We start from the raw sequence: 26,977 nt of genomic DNA, 5'->3' as shown, positions 1-26,977 counted from the left end.
TTTCTTTTAAGGAAGTCTTTTTCTTGATAGGATCTCATTAAACATTGCTGGAGAAGAAAAACATCCCATTTACAGGATAACATCTCCTCATGATTAAGGCCCTTGCAGGCTTGAAACACAAGCCACTATCCAAGAAAATATGGATATTTATCCTCTTCCTGCCATAAAAAAGTCCTGTGAGATTGCTGAAAATGGAGCAGGAAACTTCCATGGAATGGGATTTGCAGCCAAGGACAATTCAGAGTCATTTAGGTTGGAAAAGAGCTTCAGGATCGTGGATCCCCACCGGCTCACTCAGACCAGACTCCAGTCATTCCTTGGATAGCTCCTCCCCGGGGAGCCCACTCCCAGAGCCGACCACCCTTTCCATGGAGAAATTCCTCCTGATGTCCAGCCTGAGGCCATTTCCTCCTGTCCTGTAGCTTCCTCCTGAGAGAAGACTCCCAGCCCTCACCTGGTTCCACCCTCCTGTCGGGAGCTGTGGGGAGGAACAAGGTCCAAACCAGTTGGGATCATCTTCCCAGTTTGTTCCAGGCCCTCTGGAATCTCTCCTTGGTTGACCATCGGTCACAGGTCGGACTCAATGACCTTGGAGGTCTTTTCCAACCTCAGCGATTCTGGGATTCTGTGATTCTCCAGACCAGGTCCCACAGCGTTAAATGAAAATGGAATTTAATCTCCTATATGGATATGAAAAAAGACCAGTGGAAAAAACCCTCCTGGTGCTTTTAGTCCCTTTTCAAGAAGTTCTATCAAATAAATGTCTTTGGCCAACTCCATTAGGGAGCAATTAGGTCTTAATGGCCGTCTAAATCCATTATCAGTGGACATTTAACCTTGCAATATTTAAAGATAATATTTAATTTGAGCAAATTAATGGGCTGCCTGTGAGACCAAAGAGATCTACGTAGGCTCTCTGGTTTTCCATCGGGGATATCTCCCTTTGGATAGCGACTCGTGTGACAGGAAACTGGGAAACTTGGTCCTCACGCTCCGAGTTCAAATAAACATTAATAGGAGTTAAAACCAGCAAAATCTCAAATAAGCACCTACTTTATCCTTCTTACTGCTCCCATTATTTCCATATCCATCCACAGTTATTTTTGATCCACTCCAGGGACCCTTTCCACTATCCCAGGTGGCTCCGAGCCCCATCCAACCTGGCCTGGGACACTTCCAAGGATCCAGGGGCAGCCACAGCTTCCCTGGGCACCCTGTGCCAGGGCCTGCCCACCCTCACAGCCAGGAATTCCTTCCCAATATCCCATCTAGCCCTGCCCTCTGAGAGGAGGAAGCCATTCCCACTTGTCCTGGCATGCCAGGCCCTTGCCCAAAGTTCCTCTCCAGCTCTCACAGAGCTCCCCAGCCCTGGAATTTTATCCCAGGTGAAAGGGAAATTGATCCCAGGAAAGGGTGAATTGATAATTTAACACAGATCTAGAAATTCCATCTTAAGGAGGAAATTTCCCTCTTCATCCCAAGGATCCCGCCACTTAATTTCAAAAAGGCCAGGAATGAAAGCAGGGAACACCTTAAATCCATGCCTCCTACTGTAAGTGCGTATGATGCTCTAAGATGTCATCGCTGGCGTCTCTTTAAAGAGAAGTGACAACATCCAACGTCTGCACTATTTCACTCCCTGGAGAACTTCCCTGATGGAAGCAAACCCATGCTCATGGAAAAACCTGGGGAAGCTCCAGAAGTAGGTTGCCATCTCATTCCCACATTGGAAGGTTAGAGGTGTTTCCTCTGCGAACCGAGCGCTTTAAATAGCGCTGACTTTGCACATCGTGCGCGCTCGGTGCCGCGACAACAGCAAAGAGGAGCTGGAGCTGCACGAGCGCGAGCCTGGCACGGGTCCACGGAATTTCGGGAAGCCACAGCCAATTCCTACTGCTGTACACGCGTGGAATTCAGCGTGTCAGGACTGCATGAGACCCTTCCTCTGGCAAAGCCAATGGAACTCATCTTTGAGTAGGACTCGTGGAATCATGGAATGGGTTTGGATTGGAAGGACCTCAAAGCCCATCCAGCGCCACCCCTGCCATGGCAGGGACACCTTCCACTGTCCCAGGTGGCTCCAAGCCGGCTTGAGCCTGGCCTGGGACACTGCCAGGGATCCAGGGGCAGCCACAGCTGCTCTGGGCACCCTGTGCCAGGGCCTGCCCACCCTCCCAGCGAAGAATCCAACACCACTGAGGAGGAGCTCTGATGGTGGAAGGAAGTGATGGAGGGACACCAAACCTTTGGAAGATTGGTTTCCATCAGGAAACCACCAAAATGCAGGAGCAAAACCCACACAAATCTACTCGTGCCTTCACAAACCTTATTAATTTCAGGAATTCCAGCCTTGGACACCAACACCAGCAATTAGGGAATGGTGATTGGCCTTTGGTTCGCCTCAGAAAACCTCCTGACCCTCCCTCTCTCCATACTGGGAGAAGGTAACTGGGGGCCAAGTGCTGCTTGCACCCCTGGGGCCGTTCCCTCCACTTGGCCCTAACAACCTCTCATTCTTTTCACCCATGGCTTTGGGGCCGGGCTATCCGGCCTCATCCCGGCCCTAATGGAGCAGGGAAAAGCGGGGTGTAATTACACGCCGCTCCTGTCAGAGTGGAATCTGTAGTACATCGCTAATGTGTAAATGACTAAATAACTTAATTAGGTGAAATGAAGTGCACTTACAACCACAGATGCTTACGCCGGATCGGGATAATGTGGTGTGTGGGAATATATCCCTGGTTTTTTAAAGATGTTTATATTTAACAGTAGGCCAAGGAAAGGCAGAGCGTGCACTGGTGAGAAGGATGGCAGGGAATTTTTTTAAAAGGGAAGAATGTTTTCCAGATCCTTACAAATTGATGGAGAAAACCATTTTTAAGTCACTTCAAAATGCTGGAAGGAACAACTTTTCAATCCCGGCAAATACTGGATCCCAGCAAAATCCTAAGGGGAATAGGAAAAAAGCCAGTTCTTCTGGGCAAGCTTAAATAAATAGGTGCTCACCTATTCCCAGGATCATTGCGGTTGGAAAAGCCCCCAGGACCATGGAGTCCAACCTGTGACCGATCCAGCGCAGAGCACTGGGTGCCACATCCAGGCATTCCTTGGACACCTCCAAGGATAGGGACTCCTGCACCTCCCTGGGCAGCCCCTTCCAGTGCCTGACCCTGTCCATGAAAAAACTCCTCCTAGGGAAGTCAGCAGGAAAATTCCCATTGCTTCCCATCTCCGGGGAAGAGCACATGAAGTGCACTTGGTGATTCAAACCACGGGCCCGAGCTTGCCAGTTTTCCATGTGAGCCTGACGAACGGAACAGGAGAAGCGCTGAAAATCACTCCCAGCACTTGTACTCATCCATTCATCCATATTCATCCTTCCCCTCTCCCCGAATCCATGCTGGAGGTGAATGGAACACAACCATGAGCACAAGGAGGAGCTGAATAAGCCAAATTATGGGATGTGTGCTTGAAGGAGGCTTCAGCCAACGAAGCAACCAGGAAATGGGAGCTTTAATTTTCCATTGATGGATAAAAGGGAAGGATACGAGGAAGTGCCTTCATAAGTACCCATGGAGCTGGAGCACATCTTATTCCCAGAAAACAGCCTGGGGTAGTGCAAGGTTCCCTGCCCACGGCAGAGGGCTGGAACAAGGTGAGTGTTAAAGTCCCTCCCAACCCAAACCATTCCAGGACTCCAGGAAAAGCAAGTCAAGGTTCTCAAGCCACAGTACCCAGATCACATTTGCCACATTGTCTTTCCCATATTTATTAATTTGCTGCCCCTAACGATGAGGAGAAGTAGCTGTTTGTCAGAATTCCGAGTGAGACGAACACCAAAAAAATTCCTAAATCCAGGATTAGGCAGTGAGCCGCCCAAATTTTTGATGATTCCATACAGAACCATCACTAAACGAGATGTTTTTCCTAAAAGTCCTCTCAGGAAACTCTAAAGATCCAAACCCTTTTCAAGTTGGAAAAAGAAGTCGTCACAATGATTTTGGGAGAGCAAAGTAGCTCGTGGATGGAAGGCAAAATTGGGACTGAGTCAAAAGCGTCGGAATAACAAAGTTGGAATCTGGTGCTATTAGTCACCGCCTTGGAAGCAAATCCAAAGCTGCTAATACTGGGGATGTTGAGGAGTGCAGAGACTCCCTGCCACTTGGAAGGAATTTTCTAGGATGAGATGAAACGGTGAGGCGGCAAATATTCCCTCTCTTTAGGTCCAAAGGAGGATTGTACCTCGCAGGAAGGGGAGAGGAGGTGTTTGCCTCTCCCGGGAAGTGTCACCCTCGGAAGAGCCTCCATTTCACATCTCCTCCTTGGGAGCCAAGCGAAATCAATTAACTCTGCAACTGGAACCAATTAACCCTCGGAAAAGCACAACACCAAGCACAGTGGCAGTCTTTAATAAATGGGATAAATGTAATAAATCCATAAATAAGAACGGAACACGCTGCAGCCTGGGGCTGCCAGGCTATATCAGGTGGGCTCCCGATTCTTCAGAGACAGCTTCTGCTGTTTGGGGGTCTAAAAGAAAATACAGATTTCCACAAAATCAGGATTTCAGAAGCCCCAGGGGACAGTTGGGATGGGATTCATCCCGTTTAACTCCAGCCATCTCAAAGCAGGGCCGCAGTCCCCGAGCCGGCTTTACAAGCGCGATGAAGACAGATCCCTTGAAAGAGGCACCTTAAACCCTTATCTTAAAGAGGGATAAGGATGCCTTATCTCCAGGGAGGCACCTCGATGCTTCCGCTCGATTAAGACGCCAGTGTTTGATCCAAGTCACAGTAGGGAGATGGGTGCCATCTGTGACACGAGCCAGCAGCTCGGCCTCCCTTCCCTTCCCTGGCTCCTGGCACGGCGGCTGGGAGCGGGAACAATGCTCTGCCTCCAGCCCTTGCCTCCAGTGTCAGCTCGCAGGTTTGAATTCACTCCTGGCCTTATTCAGCTTTTTTTTGCCCTTTTCAATCGAATTCCGAGCAACACCACAGGCAAATGGGAGTCTGCTCGACAGATTATCCCGGTTTGCTCACAATTCCCTCCTGAACCACGTTTTTCTGACAGCCACGGGCAAGGGAAGGGGCTTAAACCAGCAAAATATCTTTGTAAATATCATTAATAAAATTCCCAAGTGACTCCAGTGAACACACAGCACTTGTGACCCTCCACGATTCCCTGTTCCCTGCGAGGGCTCCATCCCACCACTCTGGACACCACCACGAGTTGATTTTTCTGGCAATGAGCTGAATAAGAGGAAACAACTTTCTCTTCTGAAAAATAAAAAGGAATAAAGCAGCTTCTTTTATAATCCTGCACTTTCTATTTAAGCTCCTGCTCTTTTGGATTAAGGAAAGAACAACTCGCCATTAGGCCCTGCCCTGTTTATCAACACCACTGTTGTGCCCAAGAGCCACAGGATTTATTTTACACTTCAAAAGATGTTAGAAACCAGTTTTATCTCTATTTAAAGTTTCAACATAATATTTAATAGAACTCATCTTCCCCTTCTAGTCAGATACTGTGGTTTGATGGCAACGAGCACTTGCAGGGAGGGGGATTCCAGGAGCGGAAAAATGCAAATAAAAATGACTTTATCTGCTCAGTTTTGGCTCACAAGGGGTTTCACTTCCTTCTTCCCTCCCCTCCTAAACGTTAAATAAAGAATTTTTCTGCACCTTAGACAAGACAAGAGAAGGTTGGAATTAAAGGGGCTGGAGGTGCTGCCTAAGTCACATCCAGGCAAGCCCGTGGGCTGGAGACAGGAGAATCCTTGTTTCTGGAATGTGTTTCACCACTGCCCCATATCACACTCACAAAGAAATGGCAGAGCTTTCAACTCTGGCTTTGTGCTGCAAAAAACCTCAATTTTGTCTGAAAAAGGCATAATTTTGTCCCCAAAAGACCCAATTTTGCCCCTAAAAGCCCAAATCTTGCCCCACAGTGCTCAGATAATGAAGGGCTTTTCCTGTCCTAAACGAGTCACTTTCTATACATTATCTATAAATTTATTTTCAATTTGACAATATTCTTGTGCTTCAGTTAAACTGGGTTTGGGACTAAAAGGAAAAGGACAATTGAATCCCAATAATTTTCTGGTTAAAGGTTTCTGCCACGGCCAAGGAAGCAGCACCTGTGCAAGGAACGGCGTGCGACAGAGCCGGCACGCGGATAAAAGCCAAGCTGCGGCCTTCTGTTCTGATCCTGGATATCTTTCCAGGTTAACTTCCTAATTGGATAGCAACACGTTCCCAGGATTTGCTGGGCACTCCAGTCATGGGAAGCATCACTGCTCCACACTGACCAAAGCTCTCAATCAAAGCTCGACACAAGCACGGCGCGAACGCTCGGCACCGCGCTGCTGCTAATGAACGTCGCTTCTAAAAGGCAGAGATCACAGGATGAACAAATAAATAAAATAAAAATGGGAAAAATATATAGAATATAAACAAAAAATATATGGCATATAAGTAAGACAAAAAAATCTATGGAATATAAACGAGGACATTACGAGAGGGAAAAGCCCGATGCCCATTCGTTATTGTGCTGGTTCATAAATTAATGCTTTAATTTGTGGTGTTTACAAAAGAGCTAATTTTAGGAATAGGAATTTTCCTCTGTTTATCCAACAAGACCCAGGATTTCCTAAGTGAGTGTATGTTTCCAGAGAGTATAAAATCAGCAAAGGGATTAGGGACAGAAAACTCAAGTTAAGCAACGCTTGCTGACAACTCGGACCCCGCGGAATAAAGAATCATCTGGGCTCTGCTCAGGCCCTAACACATCATTTAATGCACAATCCAAGGAAAACAGCTAATCCTGGAAAAGCAGGAGGGTAAAGAGCTCGTGTGCTCCTGTGGATGAACCCAGGACAGGCTGCCATAGTCTCAGGTAAAACTTAAGCTCTCAGGCCACTGTCTTCCAGCTCTGATGTTGGATCTGCCTTATCAGGAAGGCAGTAGCCTCATCCCTGCTCCTCTCCCAAAATACCTGCTGTCACTTCTCCCTTAAAAAAATGCGGAAAACCGGGCTGTGCCCTCTGGAAGTCTCAGCAGAGACAGACTGTGCTCACAGGTATTCCCAAAGTCCACCCAAACAGCTTCGTGCCACGGGAATTACAGCACCTGACTCTGTCCCAGCCTCTTCCCTGCCTTTTTTCCCAAAATCCCAAAGAAACAAGTCTCTTTTGTGTCATTTCATTAGATCCCAATATTTCAGCCTCTCCTCTGTCACAGCCCGAGGTCACCTCAAACAGTGCTGCACCCAAGGAGCAGCATCGGAGCATCACCAAGGGAAGAGGAGAATTGAGGGAATTTATTTGGTTTTGCCAGCTTTGCTTCCCAGCTGGAAGTTTGTATCCCAGGCTGGAAGTAACTTCCCAGCGAGGTTTGTCCTGGAAATGCTGCTGGACCCTTCAGTGCAGTGGCCCTGGCAGGTGCTCCCGCAGTCCAAGGCCATAATTCAATCAAGCCCTGGGCTGACGTCAGGAACAAAAACAACTCAAAGGCTGTTTGTGAACGGGCCCAGAACCCCTGAGATTCAATTAGAGCCTCGATATTCCATGGGGAATCTTATTTAGCTGGATTTAATATCACCAAAGCTTGGGAGCAGTTGTTTATCAAATAGCTCGAGCGTATTTAAATGTACAGGCAATGGAAAAGCACGTTAACCCCGCAGTCCCAAATTTTCAGGAGCAACACAGGCAGGAAAGACAGCACCGGGAGCGAGTCTGATTTTTAGATACTACCGAACAAAAAGAACCCAATCCCTGTTTTCTTAGGGATTACATCCATGCCTAAGAATGAATCCAGTGATTTCTGAGTTTTCCCATTTGTGGACCCCTACGATTGTCCCGGCAGAAATCCTGATCTCTACGTCCTTGATACTCCACGGGGTTTTGGTTTGGGTTTTTAACACACACTTCGCCGGGAGCACGGGGCGACAGACACGCATAGAGGGTGGAGCATATGCATGTACACATATAGGGTGGAGCATATAAATATACACATATAGGGTGGTGCATATAAATATACACATATTGGATGGAGCACACACACACACACACACACACACGTACAGGATGGAGCACACACACACACACATATAGGATTGAGCACACACACACATAGAATCGAGCACACACACATAGGATGGAGCACACACATGTACAGGATTGAGCACACACACACATAGGATGGAGCACACACATGTACAGGATTGAGCACACACACATAGGATGGAGCACACACATGTACAGGATGGAGCACACACACACATAGGATGGAGCACACACATGTATGGGATGGAGCACACACATGTACAGGATTGAGCACACACACACATAGGATGGAGCACACACACACATAGGATTGAGCACACACACACAGGATGGAGCACACACACACAGGATGGAGCACACACACACATAGGATTGAGCACACACACACACATAGGATGGAGCACACACATGTATAGGATTGAGCACACACACACACACATAGGATTGAGCACACACACACATAGGATGGAGCACACACACACATAGGACGGAGCACACACACACACATAGGATGGAGCACACACACACACATAGGATGGAGCGCACACACACACATAGGATGGAGCACACACACACACATAGGATGGAGCACACACATGTATAGGATTGAGCACACACACACAGGATGGAGCACACACACATAGGATGGAGCACACACACACATAGGATTGAGCACACACACACATAGGATGGAGCACACACATGTATAGGATTGAGCACACACACACAGGATGGAGCACACACACATAGGATGGAGCACACACACACATAGGATTGAGCACACACACACACATAGGATGGAGCACACACATGTATAGGATTGAGCACACACACACACACATAGGATTGAGCACACACACACATAGGATGGAGCACACACACACATAGGATGGAGCACACACACACATAGGATGGAGCACACACACACATAGGATGGAGCACACACACACACATAGGATGGAGCACACACACACACATAGGATGGAGCACACACACACACACATAGGATGGAGCACACACACACACATAGGATGGAGCACACACACACACATAGGATGGAGCACACACACACACATAGGATGGAGCACACACACACATATAGGATGGAGCGCACACACATGTAGGACGGAGCAGGTGACATACACACACGTGGCTAAGAAGGGACCATGCACACACACGACAAAGGGCTGTAAATGTGTGACAAAGCAGGGTGTCGTGTACACATCCATGTGCCTACGGGGACCGTACACACACCCATACATGACAGAGCAGAGTGCCATAAACACGCACACATGTAAGACAAAGCAAGGTGCCAAGCACACATGTATGGGAAAGCAGAAGCCATATATACGCAGGGTGCCATACACATATGGGTGATGAGGCAGGGCGACACACACACACGACGAAGCAGGGCGTCACACGCACAAATGACAAAGAAGGGAGCCTGTACATTCCCACCCCTGTGCCAGCCTGGGGTGCCATATACACACAGCAATGCCCTGCCACTGGGAAGCCGGGTGCAGGGCAGCAAGGGCCAGAGCTGCCGGGAATCCTGCCAGGAATGCCGCCTGCATCCTGCATGGCCAACCTGCCGCCACTCCGAGCCCAGAGCCGGAGCCGCTTCCCCTCTCCCGGGAGTCGGCGAGCTCGGGAGCCTCGGCTCCTCTGCTCCAGGCCCCCGTGCCAGGGCACTGCTGTGCCACAGACCCGCTGCAGCCTGCGAGCAAACCCCGAGTAAAGGACACGGCACCCACAGGAGAGGCCCCGGCCGTGCCAAACCCTGACAGCCAGCGCCAGGCTGAGAGGATCGGCCAGATTCCACAATCCGGCAGCGCTGGTTCCAAACTGGATGCACACCAGCACAGACAACAATGGGACACAGCTACTACTATCATTACTACTAGGAGTAGTCTTGAAAGATGTGGCGACTGCCACAAAGCTCTCACACCAACAATGTACCCAAAATCCACCCAAATGAGCCTGTTTTTCCATCCACCTGGCTGAATGTAGCTCAACTGCCCAGTGCTTACCTTGAAGGAAGGAATATATCCTCCAACCTCTCTCCAGGCTTTTCCTAATAGAGTTTGCTAGGAAAAGAAATTCCACAACAGCCTTTAAAATAAATTTTAAAAATTAATTAAGAATTTGGGCATTCCAACCCTTTGCTTTGCCAGGAAGTTTTCCCTGCAAATAGCTCTGAGATGAAAATTTTGCAGGCCACTGTTACCAGCCCAGGAATTTGTGCCCAAATTTCCAGGCTGGAAACCTCCAAAGGGCACAGAGGTGGACTTTGGGCACTGGACACCTCCCAGATGAGCGAAAATCAGTGGAGGCCCCTCCACATCTTGTTGCCACCGGCTGAGGGGCGGCATCAGCTGCGGAAGGAAATTCGGCAACGAGTTTTCCCGATAAATAACGGCCAATTCAATTATTCCAGGGACCGGGATGAAGCGCTGTCATCCCTCCTGGCTGCCGAGGTACGGCAGGAACTCCACGGAGCAGCCACTGGCAGATGGCACATCCTATTACATGTACATTCATTTTCTATGCTACATCATATGAAACCCTCCCAGGTTATTCCAGCTTTTCTCTCTGATGTCCACCGCCCTGGTATCTGGGAAAATGTTGGGAAAAGACCTTTAAACCATAACCGCTCCTTCTAAAACAACTGCAGAGCTGGTGTCGGCTGATCGGAGCTGATTTAAATCCCATCAGGATATCAGTCCTTGAAAATCACAGGTCACCAGGGCTCTCCCTTTTTCCTGGGATTTGCAGAGCCCCAGATTTCCAGCTACAAAAAGTTTACCATGCGGAGTAAATGTTTGAGCTGTAAAGCTTCCAAAATGACTTTGTTTATCAGAGCAGATGAAGGAAAAAAAAGCAAAAGGAATAATTTGAAGCTCAAAGCAAAACTGTTTATAGGACAGCTTTTAGTGCTCCAAGATTCCAGAGAGATTTCAGCAATTAACAGCATAAACTTCCATAACTTAAATCCGTTCTATATGTTCATGTGGTTTAGTTGTTCCTGTGTTATTTAAGTTATTCCCCGTTACAATACTACAAGAGATTTGCTGATCCTGTCAAAAAAACATCAAGCAGCTTCTTCACAACATTCCTGGCATCCCAAAGCAGGGGCTTAAATCCTTTGACTTCCTACATAAGGAAAATATCCAAGTAATTCCCAAATTCTCTTTAAATAATGGGGGGGGGGGGGGAGGAGATAAAAAAATCAAATCACTTTATTTCTGCAGTAGCCAAAAAATAAGTGAGAAAGATGAAAATTTGGTGTTCCCAGGATTATTTGTGCCTATTTCATGTTCCTTGGAAATTCAGGCTGTGGAAGCCACTTTTGCCTCTGAAAAAAATCCATACGAATTTGGGAGTGGCACGAGTACAAATCCAATGGGAAGAAGCCAAATTGTACCTCACATGTTTTTTTTCCCCTGAGCAAGCTTTGTACTCCCACTGAACTCCGAGCCAGGCCTAAGCTCCCTCGTTTAACAGATACACTTTGTTCCCAGATCTAGGGAATAATGTGAACCATCATTCCTGTTCCTGCTAAACTTGGCAAGGGCAGGCACAGTGTCCCCATACCGGGTGACATTTGGCTGGATGCGGCCCCGGAGCAGTTCAGTCGCTCCGACAGGGAATTCTGAATTATTAAATATACTCCGGAGCCGTGACAAGGTAACACGGAACGAGGATGACAAAAAGCACCTGAAAATCCCCATCTCCATTATCCAACGGGAATGACTGAGCTGGGTTTATCTGTTTAATTACCACGACAGGGCCGCAGCTCCCAGATTTAAATAGCTGAGGGATTGAAGGTGGCTGCGGCTCCAGAGCGTCCTTTGCAGGCCACGCTCAGTTTGTTCCTGCGAGTAAGATCCAGGGTTTCTGCTCTGGAACTCAATATCCCGCTCCTCCTCCAAGTGTGCTCCGGGCTGGCTCGGGCCAATTCCAAATCCCAGAGCGTGGGTCTCTCGCTGCCCCCACGGAAGTGGCTGGGATAGGGCTCGGAAGGGAGGAGGATCCCGAGTAAACATAGCTGGAAGGATGGGAGGTAACAGCATTCCTCTTCTTCTTAATCATAATTACGAAACATTAAGGATGGAAAACAGGGAAGCTGTTTTGTGGAGCTACGGAGTTTTCACCAGGGAAAACCCAGGAGGAATATGACCCAGGCAGCCGGGGCCGGAGGGTCCTCCGGCACTCCGGAGCCCTGGAATGCTGCCTGGCAAAGGTGGGAACGTGGGGCGACGCAGGCCAAGCCAACACCCAAACTCCAGCACCATTCTCCCTCTTTTCCGACATAGCCCATGAAAAACGGGGGCTCCCCTACGGAGCCACGGATGGAACCGCAGCAGCTCCAGACCTGCTGCACCACTTCCTTTTTAAAAGCAGGTTTTTAGTCAAAAATTCCTCTTTTGGGTTTTTTTCTCCCCTTTTTTATCCTTTCAAATGGCATTTCTGCATGCTAAGCCCCAAACACATCCCTTGCTTCCCAAATCCTCCCTGGCACACGCACCATTCCTACTGAGAGCAGCGGGAGCCGCGCAGGCATCCCAGGTGTGCCTCACCTGAGCAGCTCCAAAACATCTTCCGGAGAAAGCATCAATTTAATCCCATTTTTTTTGATGATCAAACAATAATAACAAAGTCCTGCAGCTTTCCCACCAGGCCACACTCCAAAACCAGACTGCATTTAAAAAAACCCCACAATATTTGTTACAATTTCCTCACAGAACATCCCGAATAAAATACCAAGGAATTTAAACCATTGCTGGATTTGTGACTCCCTCGTTAGAGATGTATTAATTTGTTGCTCTAATGCAGGCCAAGCCCTAATCAAACTAATGGCAAAATGAAAAGCGAGGATTTAAATCCTTTAAAGGGACTTTGCTTGATTTGGTCAGGCAAAGACTGGAGATTTTTCCCTTTTTTCTGGGCCATGGGAATGGCCAATGATAAAAATTCCGGTTTTCTCTGATTCTGCTCCCACCCACACGCTATTCAAACAGCTACAGAGTGGGCAATCCAGAACAGATGCTCCCAAACGGAGGTAAAATTCCAGCCTTTAAATAGAAGGAGCAGAAATTGAACGGAATCAGGAAGATGTGGGCTTTGATTAACAGATAAAAAACCGAAATATGTCAAATGTGACAGACCCAGGGAATTCTTGGGGGAAAAGCTGCTTCAAAATCTGATCCCCAGCAATCATCTCTTCATTTTTTAGTGCCTCACACTTAAATGAGGATAAATTTCAGATAAATTTACTATGGAAGCGATTGCAAACTCCTCCCAAAATTTAAGGAGATGTGAGAAAATGAATTTTATTTTGGCAACTGTCCTAAAAAAAGGGCAAACAAAGCAGGAAAAATAAAAAGCAACCCCCCACTTCAGCCCAATGAATGTGCATTGTTCAATTGAAGTAACAGCTATTAAATCACTTTCCAAATACGACCTAAATTGGAGGGAACTCCAGGGGAGTTTGCTTCCCAATCCCTCCAGTCTCCCCCAGTTCTCCCAGTGCAGGTCAGAGGCTGCAGCCTTGGTTCAGTGCTCTGTGCCGAACACCTGCAAACATCAAACAGAAACTCCTGGTCCTTTCCTGGGCTGACAAAAGCCTTTCATGTGAAAAATGCTCCCTGGGAATGTCACGGCTGGAGCTCAGGTTACATTCCTTTCTCCCTCGAAGCCCTCCCCGCTTTGGAACATGGGGAGAAGCCATGTTTGTGGAATTCAGGATTCAAAGGGAACGGGGCTTTACTTTCTTTTCCCTCGCTCGTTGCAAATCACAACACAGCATTATGGATTAGCTGAGGAAAAAGCCACTGGGATGACTTTAAGCAGGAATTATTCCCACACTTCCTAAAGTCCAGTTAGTTTCACTTCCCCGCTTAGGATTACTTTGGGGGGCCTGTTCGGTTTTTTTTAATCTCTATTTTCTCCCCTCTATAAGAGAAGTTTGGGGTTAATGCAGAGAGAATCTCAATAAATCTGTTTTTAAAGAGGAATATTTAAAGGTCAGCTCAAACTTCAGAGGGAGAACTTCCAGGAGGAAAAGCAGTATACAGCCCGCTCACCGAAATTCCCCGTTAGCCATCTGCATAATTAGAGTAACAGACTATGTCTGCTATTATTCTTGGGGCTGCCTTTAATCCTGCCACAGAAAGAGTCTCTTGGAGCAGTGTCCAGGTATCCTCCGATCCAATCCCAATTTCCCAAGCCCTGGCTCCTCACACCCCTGCCCAGGCAAACAATAGCCACCAACTCCATCCTCAGGCCACACATCCACCCTCTGCCCGGGAGCAGCCGGGGAAATTCACCCCCAACTTTCTGGGAAGCACCAAGCACTCGCTGCAAAATTCCCTGTCTAATAACCAAGCAACAGATATTCCAAGTGGAAAATTCCCTTGATTTTCCCTTCCAGAGGCACCCTTTGCTGCCATTGTGCAGGCAACCACCAATGCACGGCGCCCGCCGCTTCACCAGGCTTTTCCTTCATCCTCCACCACTAGACACCGGTGCAGTCAGAGAATTCTCTTGGAATTCTGTCTGTGGGAGAGTTCAGGTGTTGTTTTAAGTGGTCTTTATCTCCTTATTCCTAACTTCCTGCAGCTCATTAAATCATCCTCCTGGCTACACCGATGCGTCAAAATCCCTCCGATACTTTCAGCTTTCAGGACAATAAAACACAATTTAATCACTCCCTGCTCCGATTTGTCCTCCTGATCCAAATGACTCCGGAGATGAGGTTTAGGAGGAATTATTAAATATAACTCTGGAGTCATTTGCTGTCAGCCCAAGTGGTGGTTGCTGCATGGACTGGGCTCTGAGCATGACAAATTGATTTGTCTGGCACAACCACTCCGCGCTCCTCTCCACTGAAAACAAATAGAGTGGAGATTTTTAGATCCGGCTACATCGCTTCAAAAATTATGTCAGGAAAGGACAAAAACTGGGAGTCCAACCTATAGCTCATGTTTGCAAAGTTACCCCAGCCCAAGAGCAAAATTCTCCAAGTTGCTATAATCACAATATAAACAAGTTTGTGAAGCTACAACAAACCCAGGTTGTTATTTTTAAAGTCTAAATAGAAGAAAAGGAACAAAATAAGTGTTCAGGTGGAAATTGAGCTGAAAAAAACAGACCAACTTCCAAGTGGAAATCCTGCTCTGGAAATAAAAAGCCGACTGATGTCCCCATGCATTTAATAAAATACTGAATAAAGAGAAGAGGTGTCTTGAATTGAGATAAAACCTGCAAATATCAGGCATGCAACTCTCTGGAGTGAGGGGTTTCTCTGTGGATTTCCAGGGAAGCCTTGCCCAAATTCCCCCCCGATTCGGAGCCGGATCCGGGTACAACAATACGCCGGCCGGTGTGCTGGCATGTGGAATTGTCTGGGAATTGAAAACACTGCAACTCCCCACCTGTACATGGAGGCAAGGAAATGCAACTCCATCCCAGAGCAAGGAAATGTGCAGCAGGCATCTTTGGGAGTTCTCCTTCTCATTTGTCAGGCACATAAAAGCCTCTCTATAAACTTGAGTTGCCAGACAATTATTGTCCACACATGTTCTACCGCAGAGAGCTCCGAGACTGCTTTTGTCATCCCACTCCTGTTTTTAGGGAATGCAGGAGATGCCCATCAGTCCTACCACAGCCAAAGGAACAAATCGTCCACCTAAATTGCAGGAAACTCTTCCAAAACACTCCCATGTTTAAAAACAAAATGCCCTGGCTTTAAGCAGCAAAAGAAACTCACCTGAAGATTTTAATTCCCAAAAAATATTCCATCAGCAAACAGCACTCTCTAATCCTAAAGACTTCTTTTCCTGGTGCTTATCCTCAGATACTTGTTTTATTTATTTAACTGCAACAGCCTTCAATTCTGCTTCAATTCTAATGCACAAAATTCATTTGCACACGAGAGGTTTTGACTATCGTCCCTGACAGACAAAGAGAGGCTTTGGAATTGGAAATAAAAAATTCTCCAAGGCTCAAATTACTAGAGGAAAAAGATAAATCTACTGTAAAACTAGAGCAATTTTCAGCAATGATTACACAGAGGAGAAGTCCAGGGGTTTTTAAAAAATCAGAAATGTGTGGCAGTACTCTAAAAACCTCCCAGGCTTGTGGAAATAATAATAATAACAATAATAATAATAATAAAAATCAGAGTAAGAATAACCAGTGCTTAGGAATAATTCCGCTGCAATCCCAACGAATCTGCTCCCCACAAGAGATTAAAGCACCACAACAAAGGTAATGCCTATGGATAAATAAATCCCAACGTTTTCACTACGGATGGAACAAAAAACAGTACATACTTGAGCCAGTAAAATGTCCACTTGCCAAGGAAGTTGGTCCATTTTTCCCACTGCTCACAGGAGGTGAAAACATCTAAAAAAAACAAAGAGGCATTACTAGTGCAAAACAAGCAATTCCCGAGTCCACTGGCAGTCCAAAGTTCCTTGCACGTTCCTTAGGAGTTTCTCTCCCCCGAACCATCATCCCCCACAGCCCTGCAAAGGCGTCCAGATTCCTTCCAGCCCCCACCGCCCCTCGCCACCAGCATCCCGCTTTTATTAGGCTCATTAGCTTCCCAATCTGCCCTTCCCGAAGCCTTTGAGCCATGCCAGTGCCCAGCAGTTCTCCAGGCTGGGAAGCGGGGCTCGCTCCCCTCTCCCCGCCGACAAAGGCAGAAAAAGTTGGGATGGGTCGCAACCTTGGTCATCAACGTAGCAACGTCCATTTCCATCCCGCTCCAGGATTTGCCTGGCATGTGGGAACCCAAATAATAATAATCCAAAGTGCCACCTGCCCTAAATTCTCATTCCGTCTCTCCCACCGAGCAATTGGAAGCCAGGCTCGCTCCTCGCCCCCTCTCCCTCCCTCTCGCGCTCCTCTCTCTCTTCCCAGCGTTTATTTCGACCCTAATTGGTTTCTCCCTTCTCCGACGTGTCTAGTGGATAATACGCACCTTCCCTGAGTCAGAGCCTGCAAAAAGCCAAGGAACAAATGGGAAAAGTGCACCAACAAGCAGAGAGGGGGCTGCGAAGCTGCCGCAGGCTACGATTCCTGGCCAAACTTCCCCAAGCCATCCCTCGCAAGCCGAGGCTGGAGCAGCAGCACCAGCCTGGAGCACACAGGGGAACGGGGGGGCCTTGCTGGGCTTTAGGAGCAGACCTGCATCTCCGAGCAAAAGCTCTTCCCTAAAATAAATAACTAAGTGGATAGAGAGATATTCCTGACATATTGGGGGGAAGGGAGGGGATGGGGAGAGGAAGGAAGGGGCTGGAGGGGGAGGGGGAGCCTGACAAAACTAGACAAGTGCACGCGTCCGGCGGAACGTTCGGCCTCCAAACCTGCCCAGGGGGAAAAAATCCCTCTTTCCTTCAAAAATCACTCCCAAATCCTAGCTAGGGCAGGTAGGAGAAGGTTAGAGCAGTTTTAATGCCAGCAGAAGCCATAGGAGATTTCAGGGAAAACTTTAAACTGAGACAGTCGTGGATTTCTTTGCACTTTCCATGTGCCAAAATCGAAACAAGGGAAGAACCGAAAGGAGAATATCAGCGACTCATTAGCAATTAATTAGATCATGTGCCAACAATGCTCAAAAATCTAAAGCACAATAAAAGTGCAATATTGGTATGATGGAATTATGAGAAATGGTCAGTTTTTGGGGCATTTCTTTTGGCAGGAATGATTTGAGCCGTCCGAGACGTGAAACCAAGCTGCGAACGCGCCTGCATCTCCCATCACACACAATCAGACTAAAAATACTCAGTTTGGATTTTTTTTTTTAAGCGAAAAAAATATTTACCATGCTTCTAGCTGCTGATTAAAAATTGCCCAATGTACTTAGAGCACAGTTTGGGGTTGGTTTTGTTGCTTTAGGGTTTTTTTTGGCTGGATTTTTTTTGTTAACAGACCAGCTAGAAGATATTTATTATTTTTTTTTACAGCTGTTGCTAATTTCCACCGTTGTTTCTTACCGCACTGAAATCCAGTAAATCACTCAGTTCTTTGTCCGTCCCTAAGGCAGCCATTCGCTGTTGGTGATGCATTTTAGCAAAATCACACAAACCTAGAAACATGGAAATAACCGCAATCAGAAATCCCGAGCCTTGCAGGAAACACAGTCGGATTTTGCTTTTTCAAGGGGGGTCGGGGGGTGGGTGGTTGAGAAGAAGAAGGGAGGGAAAAAAAGATGGAGGGGCAGCAAAAAAAAAAAAAACAACAACAAGAAAAAAAAAAGCGATATTGTATTTCCAAAGAGGCGAGCGAAACCCGGGAACATCCACTCTTAAACCCAAATCCGGAGGAGAGAAAAAAAGGCAAAGCCTCGCTCCCGGAGCATCATTTATGCAACAGGAGGTTCAGCGAGGAATGAATGAGGATCCCAGAGAAGAAACTACAGCCATCCGCTCCCAACTTTTTCCCTTCTCCTTCTTCCACGCAAAGTAGCGTTTGGAGGCAGAAACGGCAAAGAGCGAGGAGGAAAAAAAGCCACGGCGAGATGCGAAGTGCAGGTTCCGGGGGCGGGGGGGCAGCGGGGGACAATTAGCCCCGATTCCTAATTTGCGGAGAGGAGGGGGGGATAAGGCCGACAACAACCCGGGAGCGGCTCGGGCCTGTGCGGAGGCAGCGCCCGGGGGGAGGGGAGCCGAGGGAAGGGAAGGGAAGAGGGAAGGGGCGCGGAGCCCAGCCCAGCGCAGCGGCCCCGACCCCGCCGAGCCCCGGCGCCGCCTCCGTACCCGCCGCCGCCGCTCATGGAGCTCCGCGCTCGGCTCCCGCCCGCTCCCGCCGCACTTTTCCAAGGATTCCACGTTGGATTCGCCCAGCTCGCGCACACACATGGCGAAGCGCGTTTATACGGGGCCGCGGACGCACGTGACGCGGGCACTTGGCCGAAAGGAACAATATTTTTTTCCCCCTTGGATTACCCGTTCCCTTCGTCTTCTTGTTTTTTATATTTTTTATCTATAATCCTGCTTTGTTTTGGTTGGTTTACTCCCGCCCCCCGGCTCAATCCCATCGCCCAGCTTTCCCATTTTCCCAGAGCATCACTGCAAAGTTCGCAAAGCAGCCCCTTGGATTTACGCGCAAGTTTTGGGGATGCTGCCAGCCCCCCCCCGTCCCCTTACCCTTCCTTCTTCCCTCATCCCTCTGCCACTTTTATTCCATATTTTCCTCTCACAGGCCAGACACCACTAAAAAGAACTCCTTGGAGTTCATTTTCCGGTAGGAAATAAAGCAGCGAGTCCCCGCGTCTGCACCTTGGTGTATCTCCCACACGTGTAGTTACACCGTGTCTATGCAATGTATATACAATGTATAGATTTACACAGCCCGGAACTTGCACTTTCTTTCTTTCTTTTTTTTTTTTTTTCTTAAATAATACATCGGGATCGACAATTTCAATCAAAAAATAAAAATGAAAGCAAAAAAAAAAAAAAAAAAACCACAGACAAGTTAGTCTAACAGCAAATTGGAACTTTACCTTAAATGGCCACAAATATGTTCACAATATTCCAAGGGGGGAAAAAAAAGGAAAAAAAAGGAATAAAAATAATCAAAATAAAAAGAGAGGAATCTTCTGCCAAAGTGCTTTATTGTCTCACACGTGTGTGACCCTCCAAAACCACCAAAAAGTAGGGAAAGTGTCAGTCCTGCTCCGGTTTATTCCACAGCTTTACAGGCACCCTACACCTGGCTTTGTTGGGATTTGAGGGGCCCGGCCACCGGCCACAAAAAAAATATAAATTAGAGAAAAAAATTTAAAAATTAAAAACCAAGGAAAAAAAAAAAAAAGGAAAAAAAGAAGGTCCGACAACTTTTGCCCTATTGTTTTTACAGACACATGGTGACGGGCTCGCAGCGCCGCGGCTCTCGGGGACTTGCCCCCTCCTTGTCCTTCCTTAAAAAAAACCAAAAACCAAAAAACCCAAATCCCAAAAAAAACAGGCGACTCCCCCCTCGGGGGAGCGCGGGGCCGCCCGTTCCCCAACTTGGTCCAAGTTTAGAGCAGCGCCCGCCGCCTCCTCCGGCTCAGCAGCGCGGCCTCCCCCGCCGAGCCGCGGCCGATCGCATCCCGCCCGGGCAGCCGCATCGCCCGCCGCTCACATCCGGGCAATGCCCGCCGCCTTATAAGCGCCGCCGCCGCCGCTCGCAGACAATGACGAGGAGGAGGAGGAGGAGGAGGAGGAGGGCGGGAGGAAGCGGGCGGGACGGCGCGGCGGGGCTCACAAGATGGAGGGACCCCGCCGCCCCTCACACCGCGCTGCGCCCCTCACGTGTTCCCGCGCAAACCCAGGGGGACCCGCGCCCGCCGCACCGCCGGGCCCGCAGCGCAGCCCTGACGGCTTCCGCGCCACTCGGCCATGAGCGCAGCCGGGAGGGGCTTCGCGTCCCCAGCCCTCAGCACCCCCGGGACGGCTTTCAGCACCCTCAGCGAGACCCGGGAGGGCTTTCAGGCCCCTCAGCGAGACCCGGGAGGGCTTTCAGGCCCCTCAGCGAGACCCGGGAGGGCTTTCAGCACCCTCAGCCATGATCAGACCCCGGGAGGGCTTTCAGCTCCCTCAGCGAGACCCGGGCGGGCTTTCAGGCCCCTCAGCACACCCTGGAGGGCTTTCAGCACCCTCAGCCATGATCAGACCCCGGGAGGGCTTTCAGGCCCCTCAGCAAGACCCGGGAGGGCTTTCAGCCTCCTCAGCACACCTGGGACGGGTTTCAGCACCCTCCGCCATGATCTGACCCCGGGAGGGCTTTCAGGCTCCTCAGCACACCTGGGACGGGTTTCAGCACCCTCAGCCATGATCAGACCCCGGGAGGGCTTTCAGGCTCCTCAGCACACCTGGGAGGGGTTTCAGCACCCTCAGCCATGATCTGACCCCGGGAGGGCTTTCAGGCTCCTCAGCACACCTGGGAGGGGTTTCAGCACCCTCAGCCATGATCAGACTCCGGGAGGGGTTTCAGCACCCTCAGCACACCTGGGGGGGCTTTCAGCCCCCTCAGCAAGACCCGTGAGGGCTTTCAGGCCCCTCAGCACACCTGGGAGACGTTTCAGCACCCTCCGCCATGATCAGACCCCGGGAGGGCTTTCAGCACCCTCAGCAAGACCCGTGAGGGCTTTCAGGCCCTTGAGCACACCCAGGAGGGGTTTCAGAGCCCTCAGCCATGATCAGACCCCATCAAGGGTTTCAGCCCCCTCAGCAGGCCCGCGAGGGCTTTCAGACCCCTCCAGCAGACCCGTGAAGGGTTTCAGAGCCCTCAGCAGGCCCTCGAAGGGTTTTAGGCCCCTGAGCGCCCCCAGCCCTCAGAAAACGTTGTCAGAGGGTGTCAGACCCCTCAAACGACCCTCGAGGCGTTTCAGACCCCTCAGCCCGCCCAGCCCTCAGCAAACCCCGTGAGGGGTTTCGCGCGCCCTCTTACCATGACCAGACGCCATGAGTGGTTACAGCCTCCTCAGCAGTCCCCTGAGGGGTTTCAGCTCCCGCAGACTCTCGAAGGGTTTCGCGCCCCTCAGCCATGATCAGACGCCGTGAGGGGTTTCGGTCCCCACTGATCCTCCAAGGGTTCCTCGCACTCCCGGCCCTCAACCGACGCCGTGAGGGGCTCGCGCCCCGCCCAGCCCGCGGCGGCCGCCGGGACGGCTCTGGCCCCACCCTCAGCCCTCGGAGGACCCTCGAAGTCTCGCGCCTTCCGTTTTCGCGCCTTTTCTTTCGTGCCGCTGATCAGACGCCGTGAGGGGCTTCAGCCCCCTCAGCTCCCTCAGACTTCAGCAAACTCTGAGGGATTTCAGCCCCTCAGCCATGATAAAGGCGCCGTGAGGGGCTTCAGCCCCCTCAGCTCCCTCAGCCTTCAGCAAACTCCGTGAGGGACTTCAGCTTCTCAGCCATGATGAAGATGCCGTGAGGGGCTTCAGACGCCTCAGCTCCCTCAGCCTTCAGCAAACTCTGAGGGATTTCAGCCCCTCAGCCATGACCAAGATGCTGTGAGGGGCTTCAGGCGCCTCAGCTCCCTCAGCCTTCAGCAAACTCCATGAGGCATTTCAGCCATGATCAAGATGCCGTGAGGGGCTTCAGCCCCCTCAGCTCCCTCAAGCTTCAACAAACTCTGAGGGATTTCAGCCCTTCAGCCATGACCAAGACGCTGTGAGGGGCTTCAGACGCCTCAGCTCCCTCAGCAAAGCCTGTGAGGGATTTCAGCCCCTCAGTCATGACCAAGATGCTGTGAGGGGCTTCAGCCCCCTCAGCTCCCTCATCAAAGCCTGTGAAGGATTTCAGCCCCTCAGCCATGATCTGACCGTTGAAGGCTTTCAACCCGTTCAGCCCTCAGTATCCCGTTAAAAAAGGTAGGTTTGAATTATTCCTGTTAAAATATTTTTTGGGTGCTGAGCTCCCAATGGGGCTGGTGCATAAGCAGGCACTGGAAATGAAAATAAAGAAGGGAATGGGGAAAGGCAGAGGGAGGGGGAATGGTATAAAATTGTGGAATGGTTTGGGTTGGAAGGGTCTGTCACTAAACCAGAATGCTCCAAGCCCCATCCAACCTAGCCTTGAACACTTCCAGGGATGCTTCCTTCAAATTAATGAGGAATTTGGTTAATAACGGGCTCTGAGGTTTTATCTGGAAATTAAGTAGGAAAAGGGCTAAATCAACTGCCACCCTGGCCCTGGTCTTATTAATTTTCCAGTTTTAATCCTCTGGATTTTATACTGTCCCCATATGTCCTGTTTTCAGCATGTCACAGGAATTCTATGTGGAGAATTGGCTGAGCAGTGGGGCCTTTGGCCGCCTCAGAATTCACAGGAAGCAGCTGGGAAGCTGAACTGCCCCGTGAACACGGGAAGGGGTGGTAAAAGTACAGGATTTAGCCAAAAAGTCACATCTTGAGGTTCTTGAACTCCAAAAGGATTTTTTTCTGCTGTCCATAGACTTTAATACCAGGATAGCAAAGCACCAGACTGCATTTTATTCCCATTTGGGGCTATGATCGTGCCTTTTGCCATTCCTATAAAAATCCATCAAAATGTGGCTTGATATAAATCCATGGAAAAAGTGAGTATGCACCTTCTCAGTGGATTTATGGAGTTGCAGATAAACTTGGGAAATTTTATTGGACTCCCCTTCCCTGGAAGTGTCCAAGGCCAGGTTGGATAGGGCTTAGGTTCGTGAGCAGGGGGGATGGAACTGGACAATTCTTAGAATCCCAAACCATTCCATGACTCTATGGTGATGCTGAAAATAAGTTGATTAATGTTATGAAGCTGCAGTAGCTGATGCCGTGAATGAATCCATGTGATCCGGAGCTGCCACATTGGGTTTTGTGATAAAACAGAAGTGGAACAAAGTTGCGCTTAATAAATTTTATAGGATAAACCCCCAAATCACCAAAGTGTTTGTTTCTCCACCTCCCAAAAATAAACAAGTGGGAAAATGGAGCAAAAAAGCCTTATAATTTCCATGCAGTTTCTCCCTTTGTGCTTCCTTGTTATGAGTCAACATGAGGCTGCTTTGGGTTAGAGGGGAAACTTGCTAATTTCAGTGCAGCTAAACAAAGAACGCGTTTCATTCACTGCCTCAGAAACACTGCAGATTTCCATGGGAAGGTGCTCGTGGAGGTGGGAAAATATTCTTCTGTGCTTGTCTGAATTCCGATTGAAATTTGGTTTGTTTTCTAATTCCCTAATGAAAGAGGATGTTTGATTTCAATTAAAGTGAAATGTCATCATTTTAGGTCGTACTAATGGGTATGGAATACTGCAGTCCATTAGGGAGAAAACAGTGGATTTGGGAAAAGGCCAAGAGGTGCAGGGGATGTAAAGAGATTTTCCATGTATTTTCAATTTTTGTAATGGGCATATGTAGGTCATTATGGAAATCCATGGGTTGTGATGACAGGAATACAGAAAATACAATAAAGCAATCTCTTATCAAGATTTCAGCAGGAATTGTTCATATTTCCTAAAGAACCAGCATCTGGAAAAAGGTTTGGAGTAACCTGGGCTAGTGGAAGGTGTCCCTGCCCATGGCAAGGGGATGATCCTTAAAATCCCTTGCTCCAAGCCTCTTCCAGCCCAGCCTTGAACAATTCCAGGGCTGGGGCACCCACAGCTTCTCTGGGAATATGAATGGGAAACCCTCTGGGAGAGTTGATGAGATTTAAAAGTTTATTCCCCCATATGGTATTCTTTAAATTATTGAGTGTTTTTTTAAGTCTCTCGACTGGTGGCAGAAGTTTGTTGTTGTTCTTATTGTAAATTGTTTTATATCTTGTTTTATATCTTATTTTTGTTATTGCTGTTTGTTATTGAGCCTGGACCCGTCGATCATGGGGGATCCTTGGGTTGAGTCCCGTGCTCTGCCATCCGTCGCTCGTCCTGATAATTGAATTAAAAGCTGCTGTAAAAAATACATGGGAATAAGAATGGGAGAGGGATGAAGAAGGAAATAATTGGGGGAATACATGGTGGCTGGATTAGTTATTATCCCAATTAGCTGCCTGAATTAGCTCCTTGACAAGGAACACAGAGGGAAGAATAAAGGGCCATCGGTGACAAGGCCAGTTTTTAGGGAAGCTGCTCCTCTAAGTGTATTATGATTGCAATATAAAGAGCTGCAGGTTTCAGTTAAATGGATTTTGATTCTGCTTATTTTTCTAACAGTAGATTTGTTTCACTTCCATATTAATCTCCTTTTATTAAACCATAGAAATTCCAACCTTTGTTTTTCTGGGAGCAGCCTAGGACATAATCTAACTTTACAAAAAATTAGAAGTATTTGTGCTTAGTAAAGAGATAGAGGTTGGATTTAAATCCTGTGAACTGGACACACAATTATGGCATTTCCAGCTCTAGGAGAAGTTGATTATTCGAAATGAACACGAGGAAGGAAATTCTATTTGAATTAATTTTCATGGCAAACTGGTTTCAATGTTTTGGAGGGAAACAAATTCCTTTTTAAAGTAGTGGCCTCAAGCTGTGCCAGGGGAGGTTCAGGTTGGACATCAGGAGGAATTTCTTCATGGAAAGGGTGGTCAGGCATAGGAATACCTAAAAATTACTGAAATAATAGGCTCAAACCTACTGAATTTAATTAACTAAAGTTAAATGAATGCCCATTGTGACATGGGGGTGGGAAGAGGCTGGGTGTGAGGTCACCCGGAGAAGCCGTGCCTGCCCCATCCTTGGAGTGCTCGGGGCCAGGTTGGGCAGGGCTTGGAGCAGCCTGGGCTGGTGGAACTCCCCAGCAGAGGTCTGGTTGGAGCTCCCAGACATTCCAGTTGGAGCATGGGAGACACAGACGTGTTTCTGCACTGTCTCTGGGCCACCTCCCACACACGAGACAGGAACACGGGCAGGGACACAGGATCTCCCTCCCCATTTGTGCTCCTTAGGAAGAGCTGCAAATGCAGCCTCAGAACCTCCGGCTGCAATGTTCTGTCACTCCTTATTGGGCACTAAATGTAATAAATAAATACCTAATAATAGTTCAGAAGCAGTCATGGAAATGCACGGAGTTCTCCCTAAAAGCTCCTGTTCCCCAGCAGGAATTCTAGGGCCTTGCCCAGCCCCATTGATTATGTTGTCTGTAGAGAGGGAGCTGAAAAGATTGCAAAGAAATGAGGAATTAGGGGGAAAAAAGCGTGAGAGGGAGGGAACACAAAGCCAAACTGCATCTGGCCAGTGCAAAGGATCCTTGCATCCCAAATGTTCTCCTTGTCACTGTGAATATTGAGTCACAAGTGGAATATTTTCAATAGTCAGGATCATCCCAGTGGTGGTTTAGCCTTGTGGGGAATATTGAACTGCTCATCCTCACCCATGGCATTACTCGGGAGCTGGTGGGTTTGGTGGGGAATCGTGCAGACACAGCTGGTGTGCACATTCCCACTGGATCTGCCGAGAGCTCCAGGCACATCCTTGAGAGCCTTTCCAAGGGAAAGGACACATTGTGCTGCTTTCCGAGTCATGGAATCCTGAATGGTTTGGGTTGGAAGGGACCTTAAAGATCACCTCATTCCACCCCCTGCCGTGGGCAGGAGCACCTTCCACTATCCCAGGTTGCTCCAAGCCCCAGCCTGGCCTTGGACACTTGCAGGGATAAAGGTGTTCAAGCCCAGGCTGGATGAGGCTGGAGCCAGGGATTTACACCAGCCGAGTAATAAATGAGGATCATTTATAACACAACTCAGCTGGCATGGAGCTTCCCTCCTGTCCTGTGTGTGCTTGGAGGGGACACGGCTTCGCACCTGTCAGTGGGTGCTCCATGGCTGCATTGGGAAAGGTGCAGCAGCCAGGAGATCCATAGGATGAGGCTTTCCAGGTCTGCTCTGAGGCTAAGATGCCTCCAGCTGGCATCTCCCGGCACTCAAGGCTGGTTCTTGCTTGCAGTCACCGCCTGAGAAAGCCTCTCCCTGCTGAGTACACAATGATCCTGCAAATCAGCAGGAATGCCTGCCGCCGGCTCGGGTCCTTCCTGAGGGTTACAGCTCCTGCATCCAAACACGGAGACAGCCTGGAATGTCAGATGCCTGAGCTGGTGATGGCTGGGTGAAGTCAGGCTGGCTCAGGGGAACTTTGCTGGGGAGAGGCTGTGGGTGAGGTCACCCAGAGCAGCTGTGGCTGCCCCCGGATTCCTGGCAGTGTCCAAGGCCAGGCTGGATGGGGCTTGGAGCAACCTGGGATAGTGGAAGATGTCGCTGCCATGGCAGGGGTGGAACGAGATGAGCTTTAAGATCCTTCCCACCCAAACCGTTCTGGGATTCTGAGATTCCAATTTCATCACCAGGGAGCATGAGGAAGGTGAGGGGTCAGGGGACCAGAGGAGCGAGGCAGGGTGGGGAAAGTAAAGCCGTGTTTCCCGCATGGATAACTCCCCAACAATCTGCTGGAGGAGGGA

General features: G+C 48.9%; 1 protein-coding gene across 11 annotated transcripts in view; it reads right to left on the bottom strand.

Moving 5' to 3' along the window:
• Positions 1–20,147, bottom strand: part of LOC309584643 (transcription factor 4-like) — a 155,031-nt gene extending 134,884 nt beyond the window's left edge. For 8 of the 11 annotated variants that reach the window (XM_082300786.1, XM_082300785.1, XM_082300787.1 and 5 more), the window contains exons 1-2: positions 18,067–18,695; positions 16,399–16,471 (exon numbers count right to left, since the gene is read on the bottom strand). In XM_082300786.1, coding sequence (XP_082156912.1) covers positions 16,399–16,471; positions 18,067–18,168 — 175 coding nt within the window. In that variant the 5' untranslated portion in view covers positions 18,169–18,695. Of the gene's footprint in view, positions 1–16,398; positions 16,472–16,796; positions 16,929–17,051; positions 17,270–18,066; positions 18,696–19,574 lie in introns of those variants that run through there. The other 3 variants (XM_082300790.1, XM_082300792.1, XM_082300791.1) reach the window with 3 other exon arrangements.
• Between the last annotated feature and the right edge of the window lie 6,830 nt (positions 20,148–26,977).

The sequence above is a fragment of the Coloeus monedula genome (genome assembly GCF_965178545.1).
Source record: "Coloeus monedula genome assembly, chromosome: W".
Taxonomy (NCBI): Eukaryota; Metazoa; Chordata; class Aves; order Passeriformes; family Corvidae; genus Coloeus; species Coloeus monedula.
The sequence above is the reverse complement of the archived record's forward strand: the minus strand, read 5'-3'. Positions and strand labels throughout refer to the sequence as shown.